The 27,821-nt window shown below is 36.0% G+C and overlaps 1 protein-coding gene across 2 annotated transcripts in view; it reads left to right on the top strand.

Moving 5' to 3' along the window:
• Positions 1–27,821, top strand: part of LOC149543409 (trafficking protein particle complex subunit-like protein) — a 246,556-nt gene that overhangs the window by 180,738 nt on the left and 37,997 nt on the right. For both annotated transcript variants that reach the window (XM_089798197.1, XM_089798198.1), the window contains exons 9-10: positions 4,407–4,526; positions 9,737–9,781. In XM_089798197.1, the coding sequence (XP_089654323.1) occupies positions 4,407–4,526; positions 9,737–9,781 (165 nt within the window). The remainder of the gene's footprint in view (positions 1–4,406; positions 4,527–9,736; positions 9,782–27,821) is intronic.

Genomic DNA, 27,821 nt, shown 5'->3' with positions numbered 1-27,821 from the left:
TGGTGCTACTTGAAAAAGAGGCAAAATCAATTATTCAAATTTGAATAAAACATAAACTAAAATATTAATTTGAACCAAATTCAATGCATGGAGGGAAGTACAATCACCTCCGCAAGAAACCAAAAAATTGAGTGTCCTATTTTTTCGATCAGTCCAACAATAAGTTATGATGGTGCAACCCTTGCTCCATGTCAAACCTGGTTCCTCTATCATGGCTTTTACATCAGCCACCTTTTGAGTTTATATTGAGCCCCTTATCTGCAGTAGGGGTTTTGAAACCCATCTTACAATTAGATCATATTTTGAAAATAATGAGACTTAACGCATGTCACAAAATATATATATGTAATCTGAAATGAAGAATTTAACTTTCGACTTGTATTCACCATGCATTTAAATATAAAATTTTGTGAGACAGAATCAAGCTTTAAATTTTAATCAATCAAACAAATAATTACCTAGGTGCAGGGAATGGAATGGTGCAATAGTACCAAATGTCTCCAATTGCAAGTTTAGCTGCATCATGTGTCTTCTTGTTCCAACTGATGCTGTCAAGCGATGGTTGGGAACAAGCAGTAGTGCGTGCAAAAAAAATAAAAACCCATCTTAGATTTGTTAATTCTAGGACCAATGGATCCACTTGCACTAGCACTAACACTAGCACTAGCATTAGAAGTACTAACAATACCAACACCAACACCAACACCAACACCAACACTAGCATTACCACTAGCACTAGCATGAACACTAGCACCAAGATGAAATGGAGGCATAGAAGCCACTTCTCCAACAACACCAATGGACAACAACTCTTCCCTTGCCTTGTTTTCATTTTTTTGCAACTCAAAAGTGTATGCACCTGCACCTCAAGAACAACCTTAGAAGGTGCCTTATCACATAAATTAGCATCATGGATGGAAATGTGTGCAAGATTATACTTCAATCTATTAATGCCTCCTTGAAGAAACAGTTTTGCAATAATGACATTTTGTCTCTCCTTTATGTTGTGCAACTAAAATATCATGATGTCTCCAACTAGGGTCTTTTTGAATTGAGGTATTAGAAGTAGATACTATGAAAAAAAAAATGATTTGAACTGCTTGGTGGTGCCGCAATAACACAATTACAAAAAAATTAACATTTGTGAATAATTATTATAGTTATTAAAGTACTTAATATAAATCAATGTATGTTCTTTTTCCAAAAAAATAATGCACGGCTTCTTCTTTCCATGATCTAGTTAAATAAAATTTGGACAAGAATTGAAAGTAAAACAAAGAAAGCAAATTTTGGTTTAGAAATTTAAAAAAATTTAAAAAAACAATCTTACTTCAATTGAACTTGAATCGAATGCAATCTCCTCTCAATCAATATTTGACAACTCTTGATGCTGCAAATGTGAGAATGCAGTGCCACAAATGCGATTTGATGATTAGTTTTGGTTTTATCTCCATGCCGATTGTCCTTCAATGCACTCTTATTTCTCAGATTTCTCTCTTCTCTTCCCATTCTTGCCAATTAGATGAAATGAAATGACTTGTAGGGTTGTAGAAGCATAGTTACCTTGGTACTTTTACCCATACCCTTGGGACGCTCATTGGGTATTGGTACGTGTACCCAAGTGTCGAGCACTCAGTGGAGAGCATCATAGAAAAGAACCTTGATTAAGATTTCTGGTTTTTGCTTCTGTTATTTATTTGCCTACCAACATACGGTTTATCAAGCTTATGTCAATATGTAATCACTAATTAGCTTGAAACTTTGATATGATGATTGCATGACATTTCAATTTGTGTATTTAACCTACAAAGTTAATGTGATGCTAGAGCATCTTGATTGTAACGATAATCTTCCATCACCCAAAAGGTATTATCTAGGATGTCTTGTCAATAAGGGCTATCTTAGTGCAAAGTTTTAATTTTTGAAAGCTTACTATCTTCTGTAAGCTAGTTGTTGGAGCTTAGAATGTTCTGATTTCTTCCCTAGAGGTTCACTTTGGTTATGTCAGCCTTCTAGTAAAGTTTCATTGCAAGATCAAGTCTAATTTTGAAGATCTTGAAAGTTTTAGGTATTGTTAGTAGGGTACAAAAACTTTGAACTCAGTTCTGAAGGCTTTAGAGGTGCTGATAAGGAGTCAAACCTCGGCTGGCTGGAGTTTGTGACTCATGCGTTATAGAGAAATTCAAGTCATTCCAGAAATGAGGTTATAATAGCCTATGTGGTTAACTGGCGATGAGTTATGGTCTTTGGAAGTTGCACTACCTGAAATTGAAGAGAATGAATTTCCTTTAAAATTTCTTCTGTGTTTCGAAAGTTCTTGTCGTGTACTCTAATGCAATAAAATATGAATAACAATATTTTAGGGATGGTTGGCCTCAATGCTTAGGGTTGAAATTTCTAGAACCTTCTTGGGAAATTTAAAAAATTGCACATATAAAGAGGTCTCATAGGGTTGTTTAGGACAGTTCTAGGAGAATGTATGTGGTGGCTCTGGTTTGCAAAATATTATAAGGAAAATGCCCATTTGATTGTGCATGTCATATTTTTGAATGTTGTAATCTATTTTATTGGAGATAATAGAAAGCCAACCTTTTGTTCTTGCAAATTGCTGTTATTTTCTCTATTCTGTTGTGTGTGTTTGTGTTAATAAGGGGAGTACCCTTCATCATAATGTTTGATGGTAAACTTATCAATGTTTTTATTTTGAAAACTCAATGTCATTATGTTTTCAGATTTTCTACAAAATATCAAATTATACATATATATTAAAAATTGACATACTCAAAGTACCCATGTCTCCAACTTTGGAAAAATAGTCATACTCGTGCTCATTTACAAAGTAGACAAGTACTCTCCTGTCTTCGTGCAACCTTCCATATAAGTGAAAATGAAAGCAAGTGTTGAGTGAGTTCTTAATGTTCACTTACTTTTCTTCTTGTTGTCGCTGGTTGGGTTTGGACATCATGAATTGCCTTGAAGCAGAGAGTCTGGCAAGTCTCTTGAAAGTGGTGAGTTAGGACTAGACTTAGCTGAGTTCGAGTCTCATCTCCCCGGACTTGACGAGGGTCACTCGACTCGAGACGTGTTGAGTCTTGACAGTTTTGGGTGAGTTTCAGCCTTAAATATACATACATAGCTATATACATAAAGATATGTATACACACACGTGTATATATGTAGATACATACATACATGTATCTGCATATGTAGATATATGTATGTATACACACACACACACACACATATATATATGTATGTATGTATGTATGTATGCACATACATATATACATATATGTATATGTATGTATGCACATACATATATACATATATGTATATGTATGTATGTGTGTATATATGTATATGTAGATATACATATATGTGTTAATACTATAACTTAGATACTCATACTGGTCTGACTGTGCAGACCGCACAATCATCTTCTCTCATCGAATACCATTTTAATGGCTATTAATACATCACCCTTTCAATAGGTATGATTGGCAATCAATGATTATCGGTTAAGCATTAAACATTAACTAATCTAGTTATGTTTGTTAACATGAAATTCTTCACTAAGCGCCGATCTTGAGAAAGTGTTATGAGCCGACCTAGATAGGGTCATTTAGGGGACATGCCCTTTGGTTATGGTATATGAGGAGTCTATTGTCGTAGTTAAACGACACACATTAGAATACAAGTCTGCTCCTTTAAGCAACTCTGCCTCAAATCAAATTCTTGCTGTGATAAACCTATTTTCAGAAGGATAATATATTATCATTTTATTTCAAGGTCAGATACATAAGAAGATCAGAACAGAAAGAACATTAAGGTATTATCTCAGATCTGAAACTTAGGCAGAAACTTTACAATATGTACTGAACCCTGCCATATTGGACCCACTGAACCCAAACCTGAACTCTAATCTGTAGTATAGTTGTAGTGCAAGTGGAAAAGAGTTTATTTCCATGCAAATAATTCGGAAGAGGTACTGACTCATCATATGTTACATTTGTTTTCACTGTTTAGTAAGCAATTTCATCTGAAACTTTCTTTCTATAATTATTAATTCTTAAATAGACATCTTTCTTCAGGGTTCAGTTTATTGTTGGGCCAATTAATGTTTTTGTGTGTAATTGGCCTGAACGTATACAAATTTTTGGAGATTGTTTTAGATTTTTTTAATTGCATTCATTATATTTCAGTTTTTCCAATGCTCTAGTATTTTAATTTTAAATCAAATGGCATTGTTCCCAATATGTTGAAACATTAAGCACTCAGAGTAACTGTGCCTATTAAATAGGTAAATATGATAATTAAGGGCATCTGGAATGTTTAATCACAGATTTGTCATTATTCTAACACATCAGTTAATATTGTATCTGATTAAAGGTAATGCATGGTTGTAGGTAAGGGCAAGGCTGCTTAATCACACTGATAAGAGAATTGGACCACTTGAGGTATCGTTATCTCAGGATGAGAGCCATGGTGTAAAAAGAACCATTGTGGTCAATGGTCTTTGGACCCTGGTAAGTTGATCTGCTGGAGTTGTAAAAAAAAATTCCTATTATTTTTGGCAATGATTTTGCTTGATGAGATGATTGCTTTAGTTGCTAGTTAAACATTTATATTCCTATAGAGGGAATCTTCTTAACTTGTCTTTTTTTCCTCCGAAGCATGGTTGGTAAGCAGATAATGTTGATGTATAAGGTATAAAGGCTAAGGGTCTAACTTGGTGGGAAGAACAGCATGATTTGAAGTTTTCTTTTGGCAAGCAGTAAGTTGCAGAATTGGCTTACTATTAATCAAAGTAACATGACTCAGACTCAGCTTGGACTCAGCAAGGATAACTTGACTCGTGACCTGGCTTGGACTCAGAAATGACTCAGCAATGACTCGGCAAAGTGAAAAAGTCTCGAAATTTTGAGATTTTTTAGGATTTAAAGAACATTCCATGCACCCATTATTGAATCAAGCGTAAAGACACAATAACATCATTAAATAGAAGATAATTTGATCATAATGCACATACTTAAGCTTAAAACTTAAAACTTTAAAAGTCAAACATACATCGATTACATAAGTACAATACTACAAAGGTAAATTGCTAAATACTATATTACTAGTAATTAAAGTTTAAAGTTTAAACAGTAGCTGAAGGAAATATTATAAAAGTAAAACATATAATCATATATAAAATGATAAATCCATGCAACCCATCAAAATGTATATGTATTATGAAATGATAAATCCAACACATCAAGATTCAATGAATCAATAGTCATCATGAAATGTTCCAAATTCTGATCATATATTAAGTTAAACAAAAAGTTAAAACAAGACTATAGCTATGGCTCCTAGTCAGAGTCCTCATCATCATCCTCATCCTCATCCTCATTGTCATCCTCATCGTCATTGTCATCCTCATCCTCATCCCCAACCTCAGTCTCAACCTCAAGCTCAGTATAATCTATAAAATGCCTCTTAGTAAGGCATCTAAGGTAGGTCCTAGATGTCTGAGTAGCCATAGCATCAGCCTGTGAGGTGCCTCTAGGATCAACTGTAGTCTTTGACTTTGCCAATGCCAGTGAGGTGCCACTAGGAACAACTGGAGCTCTCTGGTCTTCTGCTGCCATAGCCACAACCTTAGCCTGGCCCTCTCTATCTGCCTGGTCAAGCCACTGTAGGTCCTCATCATCAAATACAGGATCAGTAGCCCCATTCATTCACTCAGACTCTGGATCAACCTCCTCTAGAGTAATCGGAGAGGTGTCACTATCCAAAATCTCCTTGATCCTAATGTGCAGGTTGTAATGCACAAAGACTAGCCTATTCATTTTCTGCACAGACAACCTGTTATGCCTCTTTGAGTGGATGTGCTCGAACATGCTCCAGTTGCGCTCACATTCAGAAGCACTACTTGGCTGGCTCAAAATGCGAATGGCGATTTGCTGAAGGTTTTTGGTTGAAGGCCCAAACATTTGCCACCATCTATTTGAATTTTGAAAAAAGGAAAACAAAAAAATATTAGTCTCATTTCAAAATTTGAACTTTAAAGTTTAAAGCTAGAAATTTAGAAACTAGATTGTAGAAGGATTAAGTTGCAATTTCTACCTGGCTGCAATTTTGTACGACCTTCTTTGCAAATTTGGCTTGAAAAAATGAGCCTTGATGCATTATTATAGGCATCCATCTCAAGCAATATATCTGTGAGATTAGGGGACATCTTTGATATCACTGTGTATAGGCCACTAAGAACCTCCTCATCTGCCTTGAAATCGTCATGAAAATGGTATCCCAGATTGAGGTAATAAGCTGTTGCGTGGATGGGCTTATGAAGCTGATTTTTCCATCTCTTATCAATTATGTCCCAAATAGGGCCATAGTTTTCCTCAACTCCTACATATTTGGCCTTAATAGCCTCCTTGACCCTATTCATGCCCTCATAAATGTAGCTCATAGAGGGCTTCTCGCCATCAACAATTCGTAGGAGGGCTACAAGAGGCTCAGTGCTCTACAAAATAATTAAACAAAAAAACAATTTAGTGAATGATGAAACTTTGCAAAGTTGCACAATGAAAATAAAACAAAAATATGTATGAGATAAATTAATTTATAAAATTTTAAGACTTAAGCTTTTAAAATTTAAATTACCTCCATAATCTTCGAACATGGCTCCCAAAAACCTTCATCATCATAAATGCATTTTGTTGCATCTATCTCTGCAGGGTTGGTGGGAAAGGAGAGGGAACTCCATTTTAGACCAACAAACATGCACTTCAAATCTAACCTTGCAGTTAGCAAGGATTTTAGTGTGATAAAATTAGAGGCAAATCTTGTGATACCAGGATGAGCGAACTCCTCTCCCTTTGTGTATTGCCTCATAGTGCTAAGGACCAAGGCATGATTATAGATGAACTTACAAAGATTTTTGGCCTTGGTAACACATAATTTCACCCATGCAAGCTTGCCAATATCCTCTAACATGAGGTCGATGCACCGGGCCGCACATGGAGTCCAAACGATTTTTGGGTGTCTCTCCATCAAAAGGTTTCCTTCAACAATTTTAAATTAGTTAGTAAACAATGAAAATTTTTGATGTATTAAAAAACTTTTAATTTTCAAAATTTAATGAAAAACTAAAACAAAATGTTTAAAAGTAGAACTTAGAAAGTTAGAAGTTAAAATTTTATTTGCAGCAACATAATTAGCTGCATTATCAGTCACCACTTGGATAACATTGTTTTCCCCCACCTCCCTTATGACCTCTTCAATAGTCTCACATAAGAATTTTGCATTTTTCACATGTGATGAAGCATCTATAAACCTCAAAAACATGGTGGATTCTGAAAGTGAAAATTAAACAAAATAATTATCATTCAAGAATCAATAGTCAATAAATTTTTTTTTTCGTTATTCAATAATACATTAAATTTTAGACTTCAAGTGACAAGAAGTAGAGGATGATAAATTACCTCCGCTAGAAACAAGAAAATTTAGGAGGGTCCTATTCCTCCTAGTTGTCTATCCATCCGTCATTATAATACACCCCTTTTGGCTCCAATTTTTTTTATAGTCCTCCAACTCAAGTTTCATCTCCTCTACCATATCTAGTAAGAGGGGGCCACTCAACTCATCTTCAGTGGAGGCTTTGAACCTCGCACTACAGATGGAAACTGCATCAATCATCCCCTGCCAATAAGGAGTCCTGTTACATTTATAAAAATATTTTAATTAGCATATTTCAAATTTTCAACATCAAGTTAAAACTTAAAAGTATAAAATTGGATTTAAATTTTAAAACTTAAAACGTAAAACAATCAAATATAAATGAAGTTGAAGTACTTGGTTGCTATAAATGGAATGTTGCAGAAAAACCAAAACTTGCAAATTGCTCTTATTCTAGCTTCATGTACCTCCTTGTTCCAGCCCAAGCTCTCAAGTGAGGGTTGTGCATGAGGAGTGGTATGCGGTACAAAAAATTTGTCCAACCTAGATTTTCTGACTCTAGGACAAAAGGTAAAGCTAGCAGGCCCATTACTACTAGAAGGGGCAGTAGTTGTAGCAGTAGCACCACCAGCAGTGCAAGGCATAGATGTAGAAGAAGTGCGACTAGTAGAAGCACTAGGACGATAGGGAGGAAGGGAAGAACCTTCTCCAACACAACCTGCTGACTCAGAAACATTTTCAGATGAGTGTGGAAGGGAACTAGAACCAATTTGAGCTAACTCTTCTAATTGTTTTTTTTTAATTCCTTTTCTTGTTCATATTTTTCCAAGGCTACATAACAAAAATGTTGAGCCTCAACAGTTGCAAGTCTACAAGGCTCAGTATCATGACCACATATGCCAACAATATGGTATTTCAATCTATTTATCCCCCCACTATTAATGGTTTTGCAAAATAGGCATTTTGTTTGAGTTCTAGTTCTACCCGCAAAGTCTATGCTGAATTTCCAACACTCATCTTTTTTATTGCCTTTGGAGAGCTGCGGTTTTTTTAATCTCCAAGAGCCATTATGAGTAAGGAAAAATGTAAAGGTTGCTGCAATAAGACATTTTAGACCAAATATTACCATTTAAGCATTGTATTTTTTGAAGATCTAAAGTAAAAAAAAACTCATAAACAAACAAAAAAAATTCATGCAAAAAATCCATAAACATACAGAAAAAAATAATCAAAATCTAAAAAATCAACTCTTACCTCTTTCAAATGCTTTGGGAAGTGTTGAGAAGAGCTCCTATAAACTCCTTGATGATCTAAATGCAAGCTCCAATGTCACAAATGCAAGCTTTTCTCCTCTTCCTTTCAGCTGGTTGCAAAAGAAGGAAACTCTATTTCTCTTCTACCTCTCTCTCTCTTTCTTCTTCTCAATAGAGTGTTATGGGAGCCCTTTTAAGGTTATAAGAGTGAGTAAGAAGAAAAAAGCATTCAAAAACTTTGCAAAAATTAATATTTTAACTAGCCGAATTTTTGCCTGCCGCGGCCAAGTCAAGCAGCCCGAGTCAGGCGAGTCACCTCGTGACTTGCGAGTCATGCGAGTCACTCCACCTGACTCGCCGCTCACGAGTCATGGGTCATAATGACTCGTTTAGGCATTCCTAACTCGCTGACTCGCGTGACTCACCTGACTCGCGGCAAGTCACGTTACTCTGCTATTAATTCTCCATGATTTTTATGAATGATTATACATTAACTGTTTAAATCACTATTAACAAAAAGAACTTCAAAAGATCTTAATTTGAAAATATAAAATATACTCAACCAGTTTAATTGTTTGTATGACTGTTCGAGGAGGTGCCTTTGACCGCAAATTCTACTCTTCTAAGTTTTCATGGTTACTGCTAGCTAAATATTTTTAAAATTATTTCACCAAATGATAAATTTTCAATTTGTATCGACATTTTAATTGAGAACAAAATGTTGAAAGTTCTTCTATATCTGTAATTGTTTTCCATTAGAGTGTAAAATATTGATCTCCTTGGTTACATTACATTTGAACATTTTCATTTCCTGTTCAAGAATTATTTGTGAAACAAATTGCTTATGTCATGACTGTATAACAACAAATGTTTCCAGTAAGATTGAGGGGTAGATTACTCAAAAGAGGAAATCTGATTAGCTATTACTCATGGGCATCTGTTAACTTATTTGGAATTTAGAAGTATGCAACATAATTCTTGTACATTATTGTTCTAATGGTTGCATGCAATTCACTATGGGAAGTATCTTGTTGCAGATTGTTCCGCAGCTGGAAGCATTTGGTACCACAGACTTCAGTCTGGTAGGTTTTTGTTTCTATTAATTATCTGCTTTATGTTTATGTTTAGTTTTCTCTAGTGCATTAAATGATGTGCCTGATTTGTTATATTGAAGGTGGTAGAAGCAAACAAAAAATTGTATCTTTTAATATCTCCAATTGTTTTCTCTGTTGAAATTCATGAATTTTCAGTCCTTATTGGAAGTTGACTTACACCTTTCACTAGGTTTAAAAATATATTGATGGCTAAACCAATTTAATGAGTTAAATACTTCATCCATGATACATTTCATTATGAAATCTCAATGAAAATTCAATCGCTCAATGTTCCATTATTTATCTGCCATAATGACTCCTATATTTATTTCTTATTGCAAAGGTGGTCATTTAATGATGCCAGAGCATCTGCGTGGACTCGCAATCTGCATCTCCCAAAAACTGTCATACCCCTAACTAGATATTTGCTCCAAGTCTCTCACTACAATCTCAGAAATTTTACAGAAACAATTTCATGCAATGTATTTCAAATTTAACCAGTAAAACCTCATAAAATATCCAGATAAATAAAGTCTCAGAAATAAATTTTGCATTTCATCTCAGCAGCAAGATAATGAGATCCAATCCTAAACACAAAAACTACAGTCGGATTGGATAAAATGAAAAAAAGATTTAAAGCACAAAATGAGATACCCATCTGATATCTCTAGCAGACCATCGGTTTCCATCCACTCCCTCAAAGCTTGAGAGGATTTAAGCTGAAGCTTTCTAGAAACTCTCAAAGAGAGAAAAGAAATCCAAAATCATAAAACCAAGTATGCTGCAAAGGAGACCTCTTTGCTCTTTTGTGCCCAACCTGGTGACTCTTACATTCTTTTCTTTGTTTCTTTATTTCTTTTGAAAAATATCATTTTCCCTACTTAAGAAAATAAAGTGCTTATATAATAATAAAGTGACATTTGATAATATGAGCTTAGGTTAATTAAAGTCACTTTATTAGTTAACCATTTAAATCTTCCAACAATAAAATCATTGAATAGATGGACTCAGATATGAATGTGCAATACCTCATCAGAAGGGTTTCAATGTGCCACTCCTAGCCCAACATTGAAATGCCAAGAATGTTGAGCCTGCTGACTTACTAAAAATAGAAGTGTTTGGAAATCCTATTGAAACCACCTTGATTGGCTGACAAACTACCTGGGCCAAAACTTGATTTGATCCTACAGAAGACCTAGTTAGCCTATAGGACCAAGGCAAAATGGGCTAAGGATGCAACAAACTTACTGGCCTAGAAACGGGGAGATGACAGTCCTTCCTTCCCAAAGATTTCTTGCCCCAAGCAATCTACATCCATATGCTGAAACCAAATGGCTGGATCCTAGATCCGCCTCATGATTGATGCTTTATCGATTTGTCGTGATATACTGGTGTAAACATTTCCACCCTAGAGTTGTGAAGCAGTTTGACATGAACCAAAACACTAACCAATTGAATGCCAGGATCCCACAACATCTCATGCGCATATGCAGTCATGGAAACCTACCATGTGCTGTTATCATAAAAGAGAGTTTTCACTATCCAACTGAGTACCTCACTCCAACTATAATAACATTCACCTCTATATGAAGAGGTGATGGGACGTCAATAGTATGCCAACCTTCATCAAGAAAGAAATGCAATTAATCACTCCTCCCAACTCCATGATCCATAACCACCCATGTGAATGCTCCACCTAGATCCCAAGTAAAGACCTCTGCGATGTCCTTGATTGTAATGTCCCCACTTTAGCAATTGTCTAGTTGTGTGACTGTTAGCCTATTTCTGCGTAGTCCCAGAGGCTAACGAAGAGGTCAGTGGGATCCTGAGATGTTTTGGCTTAGTAATTTACAATTCGGGCCAGAACGGAGTTGATTTACATGGTGTTGGGCAAACTTACTATTTTTAGTAAGTCAGCAAGGCATGGGCGATGTCAGAATTAGTCATTGTGTTTGATGCTCCTTGATGAGAGCTTTCTGACGAGCTATCACTCATATTATTCCAAGCCTAATTACTATTTTATTTTAATGCCTGAAGTTATTTAAAGTAACATTTAGATTAAATGTGAAAATAATAAAGTGTTACTAATATTATTCATGTTGGGTTTTGTGTTGGAAAAGGGAAGCCCAAGGGAGACATAAGGTGTTATTTTATTTTATTTTATAACACTTTATCCCACATTGCTTGTGAAAAGTGGGTCGACCCTATGAAGTAGAAATAAAAAGGAGAGCTTGCGGCCCTTGTTTGGTAGGTTGAATATGAGAAGAAAATGGATGTGTGAGTTGTAGATCTGTTCTTGGCATTAGAGGATGTCTATCCTCTCGTGTGACATTCTAGACGTCATTCCCTTGGGGTTTGGCCTTTGGAATTCACTGGTATCAGCTTTATATCCGGTAGATTGGGTGCATTTCCAGCAACAATCAAGTTCCTGTAATGAGTTACTGTAGCTGCCAAGTTATTGTAGCAGCTGCATCACTATAGCAACGTGCCACTAAAGCAGCCACGTCATTGTAGCAATGCGCCACTGTAGCAGCCGTCACTGTAACAGTCTCGTCACTGTAGCAGCTCAGTTGCTATAGCAAGTTACTGTAGCAATTTCACTATAGTAGCCAAGTTACTATAGCAGTTGCATATTGTTTGCAGTAGGTCAATGCAAGGGCCACGCCCTCAACTATTTGATGTAAACAATGTTTGTTCTGATTTATTGCTGGAGTATTCAGTGAGTCAGCTTTCACTTGTTATTAAATTTTGGAAATGAATATAAATATAGTGTCCTGGTTATTTCTGCAATATATGTTATGCTTTTTCAATTCCTATATTTATGTTGCATGCCAAACACAACATGATACAGACAACCTTTTAGAGCCATAAGGGTTATAGTATATAACGAAGACTGCAAGCTATGTGTTTGATAAAATTACCATATAGTTGTGAATACTTGTAAGCAGATTTTGGGGGTATCCATCACATTGATATCACCAACCATTTCATGTGATCCATGTATCAATGATGCCATGTCCCCATTTTTGGAGGCAATTTGATTTAATTAATTTAATTAATTAGGTTGTCCAAAATAATGAATATTTTATGAGGATGACTAATTAATTATTTTAATTAAATAAATAAGTGGTATTAAGTTAATTATTTATAAAGTTATCAAATAAATAAATATTAAAAGGTAACTTTATATTTAATTAATTTAATAAAGTGACTTGAATTATAAAATATTTTATAAAGTCACTTAATAGATAAAATAAAATAATATTCTAGAAGCTTCTGGAGAAAGTGGAGAGAAAAGAATAAATAGGCACCCCGGGGCTTCATTCTAATCATCCAGTTGTTTACTTCTCTCTTGACATCAAATTGTGATTCAATCACATAGTCTATTGTGGAGTCAAGTGGTTTCAGATAGTCAATTGATCTTTGGGAACGAAAACTCCCCTGGATTAGCATAATTGAGGAAGTGAAATATCTTCTGAAGAGTTGCACATTTGGAGGTGATCTTTGGGAACGAAAACTCCCTTGGATTAGCATAACTGAGGAAGTGAAATATCTTCTGAAGGGTTGCACATTTGGAGGTGATACTTCAGTCACTTCAGCTAGGGCATCATTGGGCCTAAGGCCATTTTCAGCATTTCAGCATTTCAAGAGATTTTTAAGCAGGCTGAAAAAGCAGATCAAAAAAAACAGGCGGAAAAAGCAGTCCGGAAAAAAGCAGGCCGAAAAAGCAGATCCGAAAAAGCAGGCGGAAAAAGCAGTCCGAAAAAAGCAATCCGAAAAAAGCAATCCGAAAAAGCAAAATGAAAAAAGCAAATTCTGGGAAAAAAAGCAAGCAACAAGGGCAGCAGCTAGAGAGGCACGACTTGGGCACTTGAGGAGGTTATTTTCTGTTCAGTGGTATTGCAATTCATCTATTTTCTAAGACAACTTCATATACCAGGTGTGATGTGTATTTTTCATAGTTGCCTTTCACTATAGGGTGCTGTTGTAATTGTCATTTTATATCAGACCTATCATTCATTAATAGACACATCATTCATTGTTGCATTTCTCACAATGGTATCAGCAATCCATGGCTTTAGTTATATTTAATCATGCATGTGATTAGTGTACTGCTGTAGGGGAGTATTGAAGTTAGATATTTAGTTTTGCATTAGTTTTCATTGGCAGCTGTAGGTGCATGTTACTTACCCGCAATCAACATATTTTGATATCTTTGTAAATGCCAAGAGTCTTGGCTAACTTAGTATGAATATTATATTGGATACTCATTCTCAATCAAGGAGATATAATTGTTGGTCATTAATAGTTGTCTTTGAGCATTAATATATCATTTCTTATCAGCCAGTTAGTTGCATACCAACTGTTTGTTAAAATTCCAGTTGGCTGTAGGTGGTCATTTCCATGATTAGAACTCATATATGCATTCACTATTGCCAAAATTAGTTGCATATTTATGTTAGGTCATTGATTAGACAATTTGGAATCTTTTGTAAGCATTCTCTTTGAGGCAAATCCAAACAAGAATCACTGCAACACTCTGAAAAGTTATATCAGTCAGATGACCCTTGCTTGCAAAGTGTTTGATGAAATGTCAAACAACTGAAGTATAAAGATTTTTTTTGGTGTTGGAAGGAGTTATAACCTGTTGGGGTTATTACAGTGGTATCAGAGCGGTTTTCTTGCCATCCTGTGGGGTGAGAACCGAATTACATGAGTGATCAGCACTCTACTTTATCCAGAATGGATAGGTATAGTACAAAGTCTCAAAGGACACAATCTTGGACAATTGATAGACACAGTACCCAGAGTCGGAATAGTAGAAAGGATGGTTATTCAGACATTCGAGATGAACTTAGGAAAATTAGCCATAACATGTCTGAACTGTTGGTTAAGCACCACCGTATAAATAACAGGCTGTCCGATCCAACTAAGGTGGATAAATTGACGGGATTTCTATTTGACAGTTCTTCTCGCAAAGCACTGACTGATACAGTGGGGGATGTTACCAGGAACCTTAATGAGGAGTTCGAGAAACAAGTTTGCAACCAGTCAGAGGTTTCAGTCCAGCCACAAGAAGAAGTGGTGAAGGATATTACGTTGATAGATAGTAATTGTCAACTTGATACTCATGTTGAGATAGTTGTATACCGGTTGCCAAAGGGTGATGTCTCAGGTACTCAGGATGGTTTGGTTCCAACAAGCAGTGACTACAGCATAGTGGGTTCAGATGATGATTATGAGGATGTTGTTGTGCATGATGGTGAGATACTTGCCAGAGATGAGCAGACATTGAGCATTCATGACTTTGCTGAGAGAGAGTACCAGGCACAGTTAGATGCTTCGTCACATGAGGTTGAGACTGGTAGTACATCACATGATTTGTCCAGCCAGCTGAAGGTGAGCGAAGATAGTATTGTGACTTCATTATCTCATCATGACAGAATGCGGGGTATGATAGAGGATCACATCCGGATGATTCAGTTACAGGGTAGACATAAGGGAGTTCAGGCAAAGTCTTCTTGTGTTGACTTACAGGTGATTAGGGAAGGAATGGGAACGATGAAGTTGAGTTATGTACATCTTCTATCAGATCGTGACCATCTTCTTAGCCTTGTTGGAGACTATTCAGATGCCTTGATGAGGAAGGAGGAGGAAGTTGACAGGCTTTCTTGTGAGCTTGAGGACACTCGAGCTTCTTTGGTGAATACTCCATTGGCATTATAGGACTGGGAGAGACATGGGGATAAGCATGGCATGGAGTTGAGTTTAGTTTCGTCTTGCACTCCTGATGCTCAGCTTTCTGCGACAGGCGGATCATATAATGTTGCTAGTTCATCTTGCATTCACATTCAGGATACAGGGACAATGTCAGACAGGTATGTGGAGTTAGTTGGTATTGGTCATATTACTCAGGTGAGGAGTTTGCTTGAGTTACCAGCTGATTCTAGTTTACGGATATGGACTCGAGATTGTTTCATTGGCGTTTGGGATTCAATTGACTGGAGATCTTTATCACTTTTTGGTAGCAGTGATTGTTTGGTTGCTATCATGGTTTTGATTAGCAGATTGCACGGTGTTGTCTTTTCTTGTGCCAACAGCTTGTCCGATGTTGGTATTAGTTTTTATACACCGGTGTTGGGCTTTGTTCATATATCCAGTCGACCACTCTTGCTGGAATGTGTTGACGATTTTTCATATTTGGCAGTGTGTACAGATGAGTCCCAGGATCATAATGGCATTGATGACATCCAGGAGGATGCAGTGGGCAGTTTTGAAAACTTAGTTTCCTTGGCAGTTTCTTTTGGTACAGAGGAATTGGATAGCAATGCTACAGTTTTTTATACTCTGGATGTTGATATGAACTTTGGAGTTGATTCGCAAGATATGGATGATAATACTCTAGAGACCAGTAACTTTGAGGATGCTCCTTTAGACAGTGCGTCAGAGGAGGTTTGTAGAAGACAGTCTAGCCAGTGCCATCATGTGTCTAGTTAGTTGAGAGTTAGTGAGCGAGACATTGCTATCGCTTGCGAGCATTTTGATACTGCTCGTCAGTTGTTGGCCGTTACTGGTTGGGGTGCTTCTATGACAGATGAGTCCAACGGTGGTTACTTTTCTTTGGCAGAGATTCATGCCTTGCGTGAAGCTGTCAAGGTTTTGAGATAGGATTACTTACAATTGGTAGCCGACCGTGATCACCTGGTTGAGTGGGGGAGTACAGCCTATGAGGCACTCTTGGATCGTGAGGAGGAGGTGAGTGAGCTTACCCAGGAGCTCATAGTGACTACTGAGGCTTTGGAGGACACACAGTGAGATCTACAGGAGTCGCAGTTTCAGTTAAAGGAGGTGACCGTGGAGTTGGAGCATTTGCAGTCTAAACCAGCCCCCGACCCAGTTCATTTGTATATTGAGGTGGTTGGTGGTGAGTACACTCCTGTAGTTGTTACTGAGGAACATGTTGTTGGGGCTGACACACATGTTCAGGATTTGGAAGTAGCTGGTCCTAATGAGTTTGGGATACTAGTGGAGTCGAGTCTCCAGATTGATTCTTCTCAGACAGATGATAGTGTGGTACAGTTGATCGTGCCATCTTTATAGGGGGATCAGTTGTTGTGTGCAAGGGAGTATGTTGATGCTTCCTTGTATAATTTTTACTGCATTGAACCGTTCATGGAGTATTTGTTGGATAGTGCACGTGTTCGTTTGGACTCGCATAAAGTGTCAAAAGGTGTTCTCATCCGAGGTACTAGTGTTATTTGCAGATTGGTTGGGAAGATTATAGTGATCCTTTCTACTATGCTACCTCACAGAGATTTTGAGGTGGGGTTTGTTGAGCGGAGTGCACAGGGTCCTATCCAGCCTACAGCCACTCGGAGTCAAAGATTGGAGGCATCTGTTGATTCCCAGTTCAGTGATGGTGAGCCAGTAGCAGAGTTTGGGGGTTCCTACCGGCATTATACGGTGGGGTACGCTCATCATTTTTCTTTTGACCTAGAGATAGAAGATTTGATTTCACGCAGGTGTAGATCGGCTCCAGTTTCTTACCATCCATTATGGGATGGATTGGCACCATCTTTTGAAAATAGAATTGGTAGTTGCAAGTTACACAGCTTGCAGTATCGACACACCCAGAACAGTTTATCAGAGATTGGATTTGGTGGCAGTGACTCAAGTACCTATGGCTGTGCAGTTGGGTGCAAGTGTCAATTAGACAGGGACTTGAGTTTTGATAGAGTCGATGTTTCAGTGGGCTTGAGTTCCGCAGAGTGGTTTCTTCTATCGGCATCTACAGTTGGTCTTCAGATGATTTTGTCAGTGATGTCAGTTGTTTGGGTGTTGAGTGCAGTTTCTCAATTGCTGAATTTTGTATTGTTGATGTTGATGATTTCTTCACGGGAGTATGGTGAGGATTGGGATATTACACAGATTTTCATTTGGGATCCAGACAGATTGATTGGTTTATTGTTCAGCCATTGCTTGGGGACAAGCAATTTCAGGAAGGGCGGACTGTCATGTCCCCATTTTTGGAGGCAATTTGATTTAATTAATTTAATTAATTAGGTTGTCCAAAATAATGAATATTTTATGAGGGTGACTAATTAATTATTATAATTAAATAAATAAGTGGTATTAAGTTAATTATTTATAAAGTTATCAAATAAATAAATATTAAAAGGTAACTTTATATTTAATTAATTTAATAAAGTGACTTGAATTATAAAATATTTTATAAAGTCACTTAATAGATAAAATAAAATAATATTCTAGAAGCTTATGGAGAAAGTGGAGAGAAAAGAATAAATAGGCACCTCGGGGCTTCATTATAATCATCCAGTTGTTTACTTCTCTCTTGACATCAAATTGTGATTCAATCACATAGTCTATTGTGGAGCCAAGTGGTTTCAGATAGTCAATTGATCTTTGGGAACGAAAACTCCCCTGGATTAGCATAACTGAGGAAGTGAAATATCTTTTGAAGGGTTGCACATTTGGAGGTGATCTTTGGGAACGAAAACTCCCTTGGATTAGCATAACTGAGGAAGTGAAATATCCTCTAAAGGGTTGCACATTTGGAGGTGATACTTCAGTCACTTCAGCTAGGGCATCATTGGGCCTAAGGCCATTTTCAACATTTCAGCATTTCAAGAGGTTTTTAAGCAGGCCGAAAAAGCAGACGGAAAAAGTAGTCCGAAAAAAAGCAGGCCGAAAAAGCAGATCCGAAAAAGTAGGCGGAAAAAGTAGTCCGAAAAAAGCAATCCGAAAAAAGCAATCCGAAAAAGCAAAACGAAAAAAGCAAATTCTGGGAAAAAAAGCAAGCAACAAGGGCAGCAGCTAGAGAGGCACGACTTGGGCACTTGAGGAGGTTATTTTCTGTTCAGTGGTATTGCAATTCATCTATTTTCTAAGGCAACTTCATATACCAGGTGTGATGTGTATTTTTCATAGTTGCCTTTCACCATAGGGTGCTGTTGTAATTGTCATTTTATATCAGACCTATCATTCATTAATAGACACATCATTCATTGTTGCATTTCTCACAATGGTATCAGCAATCCATGGCTTTAGTTATATTTAATCATGCATGTGATTAGTGTACTGCTGTAGGGGAGTATTGAAGTTAGATATTTAGTTTTGCATTAGTTTTCATTGGCAGCTGTAGGTGCATATTACTTACCCGCAATCAACATATTTTGATATCTTTGTAAATGCCAAGAGTCTTGGCTAACTTAGTATGAATATTATATTGGATACTCATTCTCAATCAAGGAGATATAATTGTTGGTCATTAATAGTTGTCTTTGAGCATTAATATATCATTTCTTATCAGTTAGTTAGTTGCATACCAACTGTTTGTTAAAATACCAGTTGGCTGTAGGTGGTCATTTCCATGATTAGAACTCATATATGCATTCACTATTGCCAAAATTAGTTGCATATTTATGTTAGGTCATTGATTAGACAATTTGGAATCTTTTGTAAGCTTTCTCTTTGAGGCAAATCCAAACAAGAATCACTGCAGCAATCTGAAAAGTTATATCAGTCAGATGACCCTTGCTTGCAAAGTGTTTGACGAAATGTCAAACAACTGAAGTATACAGATTTTTTTGGTGTTGGAAGGAGTTATAACCTGTTGGGGTTATTACAAATGATGACCATAATACCTATCAAATTGACACAATCATCATGACACCATGCAGGAAATGGTGGAGTAATCCCACAATAGGTGTTGTAGGAGTGAACATCTTAGAAGATAGCAACTTGGAAAGACAACCTGTCTCACCTCCTTCAACCGGGCAAGGACATACATCATGCCAACTATCCAAATCCCACGCACAAGAAAAATCCATCAAAATCAAAATAGGTTCAAGAAGATCATCAAACTCCTTTCTCTCAACTCACTAAAGGTATTGCAACCCCACAACTAGTATTATTTGGTTTATAGATGGATGGTATAGATGCTATCTAAGTTGCCTAGACACCAACTATGGACTCCCTCAAAGTTTACAGGTCCAATTCTGCATCTTGAAGGCTTATGGATCGCTGACCCATACCTTCTATTGGGATATGATCCATTAGCTTGGATTTATACAAGTCACTCCTTGTTAACACCTTCTAAAATTATCTTTAATGCTTATGTCGAACCTTATTACTATTCCGGTTCATGACGAAAGTAGTGGATGTTAACCAAGTTGCCTAGATAACACTAACTCTAATGTTTCCATTTTAAGATAGAATTTTAATAATAATTAAATAAGATAATATTATTAAATAAATAGTGATAATAAAATCATTTATTAGAATTAGTATTAATATAAAAGAAAATAAGATATAATATTAAAATAATATTATAACATATAAAATTAAATAATAATATAATTTATTTTCAATAAAATAAGATCTAAAAATAAATAAAAATAAATAATAATAAAATTACAATGGATGAATAACTAAACAAAATTGACTACAAGAAATAATATTATAGAAAGTAAATAAGTAAATAAATATTATAAGTTAATTAAATCTAATGAAAAGTCAAGAGATATGTAGTAAGGAGACGCAACTCCTTCAAAATTAGATATAAAAGAGAGCAAAGTTCATGTCAAAAGGAAAGAGGAGAAAAATAGAGAAGTTAAAGAATGATTAATAGAAGAGGAAAGGAATAAGGATGTGACTTTTTGAAAGGGTTGTGACTTACCAAAAGGATTATGATTATAAAAGAGAATATAAATACAATGGGCTTCCTTCAAAAGGAGGAGGAAATAAAGAATCTTATATGATTCTAAGATATATTATATCTATATGATATTCATATTTATATGTATGAATATTAATCATATATCAATAACTATTGTAGTATTAATCTCATTTACACAATAATGAGATTGTAATATCAACCATAATAGAAAAATCAGAAATATATATCTACATTTCAATCCTACTACTATTTGGCTAGGAAAGGAAGACTGTTGCCAAGGAGGGGCTTGTGTAAATGCCAAGCAATGGATCTTTGTCCCAAGATAAGGTAGGAGTCAATGTTCCGTAGGCCTTCGTGATATGGACTTGGACCCATATAATTTGAGGGAATCCATTGATAGTGGCATCTAGGCAACTTGGTTAACACGCACCGCTTTCGTCATGAGTTGGAATAGTAATAAGGTCTAACATAAGTATTAAAGATGACTTTAGGAGTATGGTGTTACCAAGGAGGGGCCTTTATAATTCCAAGTTAATGGATTATATCTTAATAGAGTGTAGGGGTCAGCGATCTCTAAGCATTTGGGGTGGGTACTTGGACCTGTAAACTTTGAGGGAGTCCATAGGTGGCATCTAGGCAACATGGATAGCATCTACACCATCCATCCATAAACCAAATAATAATATTATCGTTATGAACATATTTTTGAAGACTTATATATGTTACTATTTATTAAATAAGTATCAGTCACTAACCCTAAATGGGGGCATTACATGAAAACATAAATGTGAGCTGCACGAGGAGGATTTTGGTACATGTGGGTTGGAAAAATGACCTGGTATGTATGTGAGGCATAGATAAGGAGATCTGCATGAAATATGAGGATTTGAAGTTTGAATTGAAAGTGTCCAGACTTGGTTTGATCTAACAGTCTAAAGACATGTAATGAGAGACAAAGTGGACCATGAAGAGTAGAAATAACAAAAAAAATGCAATATCCCCAAGTTTTGGTGCTTATGTCAGTATTATTCAGCTCAATGGCATATTTTATTTGTGGTGTGCCTTTTGGAGATCATTTGGGACACTTTGATTCACACTTACTATGATTAGTAAATCACTTAGATGCTTTGCTCATACTTAGTATTTATATTAAGTCATCGAGGTGAATAGCTAACATTATATCTATATTTGGAAAGTGGATGGATTATTCCCATGAGTCGATATTATCAAATTATTAAGGGTTTAATGATTTAAGTTAAATCAAGTTTAACTTTAAAATAGTTTTAATTATAATAAATGACTATAATAGGACGACATAAAGGGGGTTAAAGTGTATTGAATTTTTTTCAAAGTTACCAGGAGATGGGGAGACTTGGAGGTCTCTAGTACTAGTACTGGTATGGCTATTTTTAAAAAATAAGAGACAAGAGTACTTGGAGACGACAATTTTTATTACTAGTTTAAGAAGTCTATTACTAAATACAAAACAATAAACATGTAAATCTAAAAGACTAAAGTAAATACTAATAGTAATGTCACATTAATATAGAGTCAAATAGTTCAAAACTAGTCATACATGATTTTTAAATATTGCATATGATCATCATCATATCAGATTAATAATCGCTGAGATTATCATTATATATTCAAATTTTAAATTAAAAAATACATAGTTTGATGCTAAATCGTCGACATGCAAACAAAAAATTTAGAACTATAAACAAAATCAGAAATCTATCTAGTATTTAGTAATTAGTACAATGATGCTATTGTCATCTACTCCACAAGGTTGTGATCCACAAATTTCAATTTTCAACAAAACTCAACAAATTTCCACAAATGTCCATCATCGTTGGTAGGGTTGGGAATAAAAATAAAATTAAACAATGATGTTTATAAAATAAAATATTTCTAATGTCCTTCAATTTGTTAAAATAAAATATTTTTAGTGATTGTTGGTTGTGTCGGATTCTGAAATTATGGAATAAAAATGAAAAATGTTTGTAATGTTTTTTAAGTTATTAAATAAATATAAAATTGACTCAAGTGATTAAATGATTTAAATTACCATTGGTTTTGCATTAAAAAACATCACAATTGGGGCCAAAATACATAAAATAATTTAATGTTATATTTTAAATTTATTTTTTAATCCGGAGACTCCAAGGAGACTTCACTTTTTGGATTTGGAGACTTGAAGTTTCATGAAACTTCTTCATGAAGTCTCCAACCTTTTTTGAGGTGTTTGGAGATTCAAAAAGTCTTTAAGACCCGTCTCCTTCTCCGAGACGTCTCCGAGGGGGGCAGACAAGTCTCCTTGTAACACTGACTTTTTTTTTCTTCATAAAATGACCTTATAAGATGACGGTATAAAGTCACTTTAATTAATAATGCTCTCTAGCTTGTTTGAGAAGCTACTTCATAAGGAGGAACTAGAAGTAATGGATGATTTATCCCACATTGAGTGTGGAGGTTAAGTTAATGTTTAAGGAGTCTTTATAAACGAAGCTTATCTTTGTTCAAGAGCATGTTATGAGAATATTGAATTGTAGTTATTTTGTCTTATTGCTGATATTCATTGATAGGTTTGAGGATGATAACTCTTAGAACCATAAGATTGGACAGAAACCCAATCTTCTTGAGAGGTGAATTCACACTGAGATCACTAGTGAGCATAGTTGCAGATTTTTGTGTGCTGCAATGGGAGTTTTGGACATATTTGAAGTCTTTTAATAAGGGATTCGAGGTTTGAGATTTTGGTGAAAATAGGAGTGTGGGGTTTTATTCCATAATGTGCTCATGATCTAAATATGCAGTTAGTATATGGCTTCATTTTGAAGGAGATAAAAACTAGACATAATAACCATTGCTCACACTCTTTTTCTTGACGTCTAGACAATTTGAGATTTGGTACAAATACATTCTTTTCAGCTTAAGTCGTGGATAACCAATAGTGCATAGGATTCATGGTACTTGAACACCCATGCCTTGATGGTAGGACTTAGACATCCATGCGAGGTGATCTATTTAGTAGGATACATGTCTTGCTTCCTTATTTATGCCTATCCCAAATAGTTCACTACCTTACTGTGGTAGGAGGGGTAGGGAGATTGTAGCGTGGTTCTCAACTTGTTCAATCTAAGCCCAAGAGTTGAACTTTGATCCTCTTGGCTTTGGTGGAAGGACTTTGACATCTACCAAGGTGGCCTACAAATTGTAGTCTTAACCCTTTTACCTACATCTCTACGATTAGAATGATGCAAAGATAATGGAGTTCTCAATTAGTCCAAGATAAGCTCAAGAGTGGAATTTTGGCTCTCTTGGCCTTGATGGCAGAATTGTGGCATCCATCAAGGTGGTCTACTTAGATGGTAACCTTAACCCTTTTACCCACTTCTCTTGGGTCAGAATGATATGGAGATTGTAGTGGAGTCCTCAGTTGGTCTAACGTAAGCCCAAGAGTGGAAGTTTTACCCTAATGGCCTTGATGGCAGAACTTTGGCATTCATCAAGGCAATCTACTTAAATGGTAACCCTAACCCTCTTACCTACATCTCTCGTGGTAACAATGGTACATGGAATGCTATGGGATTCTCAGCTTGTCCAATCTAGTTCGAAGAGAGGAACTTTGACTCTCATGGACTTGATGGCATACATTTGGCGTCCATCTAGGTGGTCTACTCAAATGGAAACCTCAATCCTCTTACGCATGTCTCTCCGCTACATCAATTTCACATTTCAATTTATTCTTCTAGTCTAGATCAAACAAAGGGTATGCATTTAAATCATTGAGTATACATATGAATTTGCATGAAGCATTTACAATATTTTAGTTTTGCATTGGTTTATTTGTGTTGTTAGTACTAGAGTTGCACCTCCTCAAAGTTCCATTGGTTTTCCACCCCTTAATTTTTTGCTTCGATACTTTAGAGATCATGTTTTGTAGTTTTGTTTGGTATTCCTTTGTTTCCTTGTCAAGCATATCTTCTAGTTTGTGAGCTTGACTCCTTTTCCCTCACATATGTCATGTTTCCCATTGCTCTTTATATTTGAGAATAAATGTAATGTCCCCAAAAATAAAATAATATCTTTCGGACCCCTTTTTTATTTATTAGTTTGAAATGTTTTGGTTGTGTTAGCACATTTGTAATCCTTTGGGAAGTTTCTCAGAGCTCACATATATGGCTAAGTTAGTTATTATTGTAGGTATGTGATTTAGATATTTTATTTGCATCTATAAACTCTATTTGGAAGTTCAATGTTGTCTGCCGTTTTAGAGATGCAAGATCCTCATTACTCTAGCACTTTGCAGTTATGGTAGGAATCATCTCTCACCCTGCCTACTTACTATAACTGTGGATATACTCTATGCATCAATTCCATGTTATTTCAAATGGTTCATCCCTAGGTCTGTACAAATCCCTTTATTATATATTGAGCAAATTATTAAGTATTTTGTCCTTAGGTAACTCTTGATTATCAATATTTGAAGAAAAATTTCATGTTCATGTGGAAGTGAATTGAGACGTATGGGAATAATTGCCTAGGTCTACCTTTGGGCATTATAGGGAAATTATATGGACAAAATCACCTTTGGAAGATTATAGTGGTCATAGAGCTAGTGATTTTGCTAGCTTGTTGTCGGGTTGTGGATGCAAAACGAGCTCAACATATATACAACGAGGTGTCGTGCACCATACAAAATCCATAGAATGGAGGAATCACAAGAACTTAAACCTGTAATCATGACATTAACGATAGCAGATTTCCACAATCCATGATATTATTTTCATGCTTTTGGGTAAGATTGTGTGTGAGTTTTTTTGCATCAATGTTTTAGATTATACTTAATGATACATGATGTTACATTCTTAGCACTCTCATCTTGATGATGGATCATTGAGAATGATGCAAAACGTTGATGCATAAAAACTCACACACAATCTTACCCAAAAGCATGAATATAAAATCATGACATTGCTAAGGAAACTTAACAAGGCTATAGTCAGAGGAGAGCAACATGCAATAGAGGAAACATTGCATAAATTAGTAGAAGGTAACATGCAAGGAAATCACTAGGGACATGTAGAAAATTCTGTCATAGGAAAATCAAACATTCAACACTCACATTTTTGACCATCGATGCCAGCATTTCAGCAAAGAACTGAAGCACCTCACAAAGAACAATAACCCACTTTCCAAGAAATGCAAAAGTGGCTAAGGCAAGATTGGAGAAATGTAGATCTTGAAGGACATATATCCTTCAAAGATTATGTAGATCCTCGAATGAGATACTCAGGTGACAGTAGTCGTGGCTACTACAATGATAACATGAAACAAAAATAGTGAAGATAAATTTATCATCCCTTGATGAATTTGGGATGACATCACATGAGCATGCATATACAAGGTAAATACCTACTTCCAACATAACTCAATGCCTGAGGATGGGGCAATCAAATTCGTAGCGCTTCATTTGGGAGTTATTGCTTATGAATGGTGGCATCATAGGAAGGTCTCTCTCAAACACAATCAAATAATATGCTGAATTCAAGGAGAGATTGATGGACCTCTTTGACAAAAAGGATTTGGAACTCAAATTCAAGGGACTCTCAACTGAAGCAGTCTGTTCTAGTGGACAATTATATCAAAATTTCAAAGGTTGTCAGTATTGGTGATGGATATCTTATAGTGGAGACTAGTTTTGTTGTTCATGGATGGGCCGGCAAAACCCCCGAAGGTTTGGGTCAAAAGATTCAACCCTAACACATAAACTAAGCAATTAAGAAGGCACATGACATGGTGACATTTGATTGACATCTTATTCTTTCAAAAACTACATGCATTCCACAACTCCTCTACCAAAAGAGGACAAAGACAAGAAACCAATGTAGAAGAAGCCTTTGATGGATAAAGCTACTTGTCAAGAGCTCTAGAGGAGGAAGCTTTGTTTCACTTGTAAGGAACCTTGGGGACTAGGTCACCATTGTCTTTGCAAGGGGAAGGTTTACTTAATTAAGGCATTACCTAATGATGAGGAAGAAAGTAAATGACTCCAGTCCCAAGAGGAAGAGACTAATGGCGCGAAGAGGACTGCCACACTTGTGGAAAAGGGAGTTTCCATTGCTACACTTTCGACAAATTCCAGATGTGTATTTTGGGTTCATATCACAAAAGGGGGAGTGAATCATAGTCATGCATGATTGTGGAGCCACACTCAATTTCATCAATTCGTCACTTGACAAAGAGGGCTTGCACACGGTGGAGCATGAGGGATTTCGGCAGGAACTTTACTACACTGCACTCATGTGAATCCATAGCTAAGCATTACCATGGGATACTATACAATGATGGATGATTTCTTTATTGGGCATTCAATGGACAAAGACTCTTGGCTAGCACATACAAAGTTTAAAGAAGATGGAGTTTTCATTTGAGGTGGATGACAAGAAGATGGTGCTAAGAGGGATGTCAATTAGAGGCACAAGGGAAATTTTAGTGAAAAAGATAGAGGAAATTTTCAAACAAGATATGATTTGGGCGTATAACCTTGACACTATAAATTTGAGGAAGAATGTAGCGGCCAATGCTTTACCCAAAATTCCTATCATATGCCCATTCTTTCAGATTTTGAAGGATTAGAGGGTTCATTTGTTGGTTTAGAACTCCAAGAACACCTTTGCTTGCCAATTGATGGATGGTCAAAATAGAATAATAGGCACAAGGTGGTTGATGATGTCATCTACTACAATAATAAAATGTATTTGGTATCTATAGAGATTCATGATCCACCCTTAGTAGGATTCCAAAGTTCAGATTTGCAATTGCTTGAGGGAAAGCAATCTCTAGGTGGGGAGAACTGTGATGTCCCCAAAATAATTAAATAGTACAATCAAGTATTTGTATGGCCCCAAAAAAAAAGGATCTATTGGGCCCATTTTTTATTTTTTAGTTCGTAATATATTGGCAATGTTGGCACATTTATAATCCTTTGGGAAATTTCTATAGCTGATTTAGTTATTGTTGTCAGGATGTGATTTGGATATTTTATTTCTATTTGCGAACTCTAGTTGAAAGTTGAACATTGTCTTTTGTTTCGAAGGTACAAGATCCTCCCCACTTTGGCACTTTGGAGTTTTGTTGGGAATCATCTCTCACTCTATTCTACCTACTTACTGTAACTGCAGATGTACTCTGTGTATCAATTCCATGTTATTTCTAAGGGTTCATCCCTACATCTCAGCAAGTGCCTTCATTACAAACTATGCAATTTATTAAGTATTGTGTTCTCAATTAACTTTGGAACTAGCAATACATCAATAATAATCA

Source organism: Cupressus sempervirens, chromosome 8 (genome assembly GCF_028749045.1).
Source record: "Cupressus sempervirens isolate cs-2001-9-10 chromosome 8, ASM2874904v1, whole genome shotgun sequence".
Taxonomy (NCBI): Eukaryota; Viridiplantae; Streptophyta; class Pinopsida; order Cupressales; family Cupressaceae; genus Cupressus; species Cupressus sempervirens.
Note: the sequence above shows the minus strand (reverse complement) of the source record. Positions and strands in the feature narration are given on the sequence as shown.